This window comes from Tauraco erythrolophus, chromosome 9 (assembly GCF_009769465.1).
Source record: "Tauraco erythrolophus isolate bTauEry1 chromosome 9, bTauEry1.pri, whole genome shotgun sequence".
Classification (NCBI taxonomy): Eukaryota; Metazoa; Chordata; class Aves; order Musophagiformes; family Musophagidae; genus Tauraco; species Tauraco erythrolophus.
The window spans coordinates 36850788-36856787 of NC_141473.1; the positions used below are offsets into that span (position 1 = coordinate 36850788).

The 6000-nt window shown below is 37.9% G+C and overlaps 1 protein-coding gene across 2 annotated transcripts in view; it reads left to right on the forward strand.

Moving 5' to 3' along the window:
* Window positions 1-5703, forward strand: part of MYPN (myopalladin) — a 48072-nt gene extending 42369 nt beyond the window's left edge. For both annotated transcript variants that reach the window (XM_009988067.2, XM_086616364.1), the window contains exons 16-19: window positions 572-779; window positions 1486-1651; window positions 3296-3429; window positions 5534-5703. In XM_009988067.2, coding sequence (XP_009986369.2) covers window positions 572-779; window positions 1486-1651; window positions 3296-3429; window positions 5534-5703 — 678 coding nt within the window. The remainder of the gene's footprint in view (window positions 1-571; window positions 780-1485; window positions 1652-3295; window positions 3430-5533) is intronic.
* The last annotated feature ends 297 nt before the right edge of the window (window positions 5704-6000 follow it).

Consider the following 6000-nt stretch of genomic DNA (forward strand, 5'->3'; position numbering starts at 1 on the left):
TGAGTAAGTACTTCTATCTATTGGAAAGATCTTTAAGACTATAATACAGTCTAATAATCCTTTTAAAAAACACTTAATCTATAGTGTTTTAAAGCATGTAAGTTTAACAGCTACAAAGATCTATATCATTCTTCACCAAATTTTATGAAATACAAAGTCATTTGTAGAGAGCTCTTTTTCATCTCTATTATAAAGTCTGTAGTGGTTTAGATCCAGGGTTTTGATTTATACTCAGCACTGGAAAAAAAAAGGAAACTAGAAGATTACTAGGAGTCTTTTGTGAATCTGATATATAACCAAGTTTCTTTCTGACTAAGAAAAATGTAGGCATTTAATGTATTTGTCTTGGGATTTTGTTGCTTGTGTGTTTTCTGTTTGGTTCCCCCCCCCCCCCCCCCGTTTTGGAACTAATCAGCAGAAAAACAGAAGCTGAGAAAAAATAAAAAGAAGTCTTTTCTGTTCCAGATCCTGACACCATTCAGATGGTATCTAAAAAAAGGCTTACCTATGAATTTACTAAAATCTATTTGTCAGTTTGCCATTTGTCTCTAGCTGTTTCACTGTCTGTTAGGTGAGTGGGTTACCAACTCCAGACCTGACGTGGCTTCTGAATGGCAAACCTGTGCTACCAGATGGCACCCACAAGATGCTGGTCAGAGAGACTGGAGTTCACTCTCTGCTTATTGATCCACTCTCACAAAACGATGCTGGAACTTATACTTGCCTTGCCACTAACAAAACAGGACAAAATTCGTTTAGTCTGGAGCTCACTGTTGTAGGTAAGAATCACGGAAAAAGTAGTCACAATGCTGAAGTTATTTGTATGCACTTCTTAAAACTTACCTTACTCAGTTACCTTACAGACAAGTATAAATAAATAGTTAATCCACTGATAGTAGGAGAGTTCAACAGCTATAAAAACTCATCTGATGGAAGGAAATGGACCTGGTGCTCAGTTGATAGAATTCTTACAGCTCTCTCTTAATAACAGGAGTGCATCTATCTCATCACCACCTTACCTCTCTTGTCTTGGCAAAATGACATTCTTAATTCTCTCCTCAGAAAATGCTTAGGATTTGAATTCATAAGATACATTGAGGTTCCTAGATTTCAGTCCCAATTTTATTAGTTTAAAAATGTTTTTAAATAGAAAAATACAATCTGAACACTGTTCCTTAATAGAGCCTTACAAGATGTGAGATATTGAAATTCATCGATCTGGCATTAACTTCCTGTGGGTCTTGTGTTTAGACCCACTGGATATGCATACGTTCTTTTATGAACATCAGTTCTGCCTACTATTTGCTTTATGTTCCCTTACAGAGGCTGTGTCATGGCATTTCACTTTCCTTCCAATATCTCATTAAAAATTCACAACGTATTTTGATATCACAAGAATAATTTTTGATTATGTTCTTCTATACTGTTCAAAGCGAAACGAAGAATAAAATATCTGTTGTTCAATAATTCTTTTTCTTTTTCCAGCAAAGGAAGTAAAAAAAGCCCCCATGTTTTTGGAGAAGCTTCAGAACTGTGGTGTTCCTGAAGGGTACCCCGTCAGATTAGAGTGCAGAGTTGTGGGAATGCCGCCCCCCATATTTTACTGGAAGAAGGATAATGAGACCATCCCATCAAACAGAGAGAGGATGAGGTACTGTACCATCGTACCCATGCTTGCAGTTTTTTGAGGCTGGACCAATTGTTTCCATGAAAACCTGTGTGATAAGTCAGGTGGTGTTCTTAAAAAAAAAAAAAACTTCTTTCATCCACATAAAGTGGTGAAAAGCTGACTGTGAGGTGAACAATAGCTATTTCCTTGTTTCAAAATAAAGGTATGGAACATAACATGCCACTGCTGCAGAAAGTGGTGATAGATCTTTCTCAGGCCATAGGCCTGACACAGCATATGCATCTTCTTATCAAAGATACTATGACAGGATATTTTTAATGCATTTTAGCACCTTATTCTCTCTCTAATCTACTTTTTACTCAGTTTGGTTCTAACTATGGATGAGTTCAAACTCCAAACAGTTAGAATACGATTTTCAGTGCTCCAGAGCACAGGATAACAACACCACTGTAGTTAATGTAAAATTAACTGGTTGAAATGCCTCCTTTCCAGTTGTTTCACAGAAGCTTAGAAAACAAGTTTTTGCTTCAACTCAGCAGAGGAATGACTAAAGGAAACCTTCAACACTTCATAAAGCCAGGGACTAACACCAGGCTTGTAAAACCTCAGCTATTTCAGCCAGCCATGACCAGACTGCCTGCACCCAAGGCTTCGAGTGGTTCTGCACAGATCCACGAGTGACAAGCAGCATTGTCCTTGTTTATTCTTATCTTGCCACACTATTATTTTCCTGCCTGAAGCCAAGAGACCTTTTTTGTATCATGATATGGACATGCATGAGCTTCTATTCTACTGCACCCCAGCAAAAGGCAAATTATGTTGTGCAGGGAGCAAAGGGTCAATGTTCTCTTTTTTATTAGAGCTGTCAGAAGCACAAAATGTCCACTAGACCTAAAATTCTGTGGTTTGATGTTTCATTTCAGTTCATAAGGTAATAAAATTCAAAGTTTCAGAACTTCCTGCAACTTCAAGTATTCCAATGTGCTCATCTCCAACCTTTTCCTTTATAATGAGGGAAATACAGCCTAGCGAGCAGAGGAGTCTCAGTTCTCTGATATACTACTGAATAGTTTTTCCTGGAAGTTGCAGCCAGAAAGTCTTGGATCACTGAAGAGCAAAGGAAGAGAAGGAAATGACGAAGCAGGTTTCTTTTAGAGCGTTGGCCAAACGAATCTTTCAAATTTTGCCACTCGGGCATTTTCTCACGGAAAAAGCTACCCTAAGAAAGTTTCAGACTCACTCTGGTTACTGTTGTGAAAAATATCACAACTTTGTACCAATGTTCTTGGTATTTTGTTATGTTATTGTTCCAGCTTCTGAGTTAGGAAAAAATACAATACGACCATGCAGCAGCTTTGCATGGGTTGAGTTCGTTGGCATTCAATAAACAATTCCAATAGCAACACACAGAGCAACCATTCAGCTCACACTGTCGCACCGCGGCTCTGCACAGCTGGGAGGAGCAAGAACAGATTTCAGCTACTCTGATTATTGGCTGAGGCCATACTGAAAGCAAATCTATTGACTAGAAATGAATTGGACTGCTGCCTCTTTGAGAATAGAGGTTACAACTTACCTATTTCATATTAAATATACTTACTGTAAAATCTCTAAATCTGATATGCTCTTGAGAAATACTAATTCCAAACCATGTTTTTCTCCCAGCATGCATCAAGATACAACAGGGTATGTGTGCCTCCTGATTCAGCCCGCCAAGAAAGCAGATGCTGGTTGGTACACCTTGTCTGCAAAAAACGAAGCTGGTATTGTCTCTTGTACTGCTAGACTTGACATATACGGTAGGTACCGACTAGTAAATACACCAAATCAGAATGTATTTTCTTTGACTAGTCCCAGCCCTCACCTAGTACTTAGTCCATAAATCGCCTGTTTTGGCATGGATTAGAAATCAGTGTCACAGTATGGCCATAGTTTAATAGAGCCACCAGGAGGAGGTATAACGATACAGCTAAACAGCCAAATTAGCGCTCCTGCACCAGTTTAAAGGCGGGTAAAGAGAAAAAACAGAGAAGGAATTTTGTACAGTAGTCTCTACTCCCATTTTCCACCTTCCAAATTCCCTAGGCATATAAGCATATAATAAACGTGTTCAAGTTGAACCTTAACTCTGTTCCCTCTGATACATTGGTATGCTACAGCCCTGACCTGAGACAGAATGCTAAACTGCACACAAGAAAGCGGACCTCTTCTTCTATGGAGCACGTATGATGCAAACTACGCCTAATTAAGCCAAGCTAGTTTGCATCTAATGTTTGTCTAGGACTTGGAAGGTTCCAGCCCAGTTCAAGAACTACAGCACATTGTTTAATTACTCTGTATCTATGCAAGATGTAATAGTTAAGACAATTTATCTAGAGCAAAAGTGTACTTTCATCACTCAAGCAGCATCATAAAACAGAAGACATATTCCACAAACTATTGGATTATAGCCATGTCCTCAAAGGAAAAAAACCCCACGTTTTCAACCTTTTATTTCTCATTTCTAAAAAAAAAAATCCACTTGATTATCAGGGATAACCACAAGCCACCAGTGCATCCCTGTCAGTTTTCTGCCACCTTGTGGTCACATTGACAATAGTATTGCCATGTTCAAGACACGGCTGGTGAGTCTGATTCAGAAAAGGTCATACAAAATGAAAAATAATCCCTTTGGTATCTGAATGTTGCAAGACACAAATTAAATTTTCATATAAAAGATTCAAGGTACAAACAGGAAAAAGACTGAAAGTAAGGAATGCTTCCTGATTCCAACCATATTTTCTAAAGACTCTGCAAGTCTCGTACGCCAAAGGCAATGTCAGAAATCATTTTTCTTTGTGCTATTTTGAATGGATGGGGTTGGGGTATTGAAAGTGTGGTCTGATATTTGCAATTCCATGTGCAAAGAAAGAATTACCATAAATACTGAGTGTATTCTTGAAATAGAAAGAAATAGGAAGCTACAAGAAAAAAGGAGGCTCTTTTTCAAATATTTCCAGATAGACGGGGTCAAAATTCAGCATAGAAAGATAATGAACATTTCCTATCAACGCTTAACATGTAGATTGTAGGTGTAGGTGGCCCACACTAAGCTGTTCTCAGAGTACTGTAGCCTGAACTTCTACTCTTTCATTTTAATTACAACAGATATGTTTGTCCAGTTCAGGTGCAGACCTGGAGGTTTTGTATAGATAAATACTGGCAAAGAGAATATCAGTTTCCCCTTTCTGAAGTGCTTTAAGAATAACAACTATTAAGTACTATATATTGGCTAAATATTCTTACAAAATTGTAAAGGTATTTGTTCATATGGCAATACGTTGAATGTTATTTTCAAATGACTGAATATGTGTCTTTGGATTACACTTCTTTCAGTATCTTTAAAAAAAAACCCTAGGAAACGTGTTACTGGTTGCAAGTAGTAAAGGGAAATAAAAATTGTAATCACTTCTTTAAAAAAATTCCCTATACTATTACTTTGAAATGAAATACCACCAACAAAATATCAGGAAGAAAAGTCCCTGGAGCAATATAAAAATCAGAGCCATGTCTAGTTTGTTCATCTCTGTTTGTGCTATGGTACGTTTTTAGGTTTCATTGTAAAAGCTTTGGAGAAGGCTCCAAAGATTAAATGATTAAATTTCGGTCATAGTGAAACCTATGTAAACGTTGCCATCAGGTTCAACAGGGATGAAACTCCATTGGTAAAATTCGATAAAAATACTCAACATACAAACTACATAAATGATAATATTTGAAAGAACAGACCCTAAACCAGGGAACAACAATGCTGTGCTCTCTTCAAGGATGTTGGAAACAACCTTCCAGTTGTGTGCATTGATTTCTGTTGTTTCATTGTTATCGTAGAGGTTTATACAGCCTATTCTGTTTCTGTTGCTCCAGCTCAGTGGCACCGTCAAATTCCACAACCAATAAAGCTTCGACCTGGTGGCAGCCGGTACACAAACCTTACCGGTCAAGGACTTGACATTTTTTCTGCCTTCCCAACTACTGAAAGCCCTCTGCTGTTTTCATCCCCAACCCAAAAGGTGGTGGAGAGTGAAGAACTTTGAGAAACAAACAAACAATTGTTCCCGTTACACCTGCAGAGATACTAGAACTGTGGGGGGAAAGAAAAAAAAAAGGTACAAGTCAAGATGCTCAAGGTTTACAAACAACTTGTTGGTAATTAAGTGTATTGCTGCTGCAAAACGTTGCAAGTAACATATCATACGAGACTTTTGCAAATTATTTTACTGGAGGATAATTGTGGTATGGAGTGTTGTGCAATAAATTCAGTACTGTGTAGTTTGCTAAGAATTACATAGTAAACATAGTTTTCAGCACTTGAAGCCAATACCACTTTTACT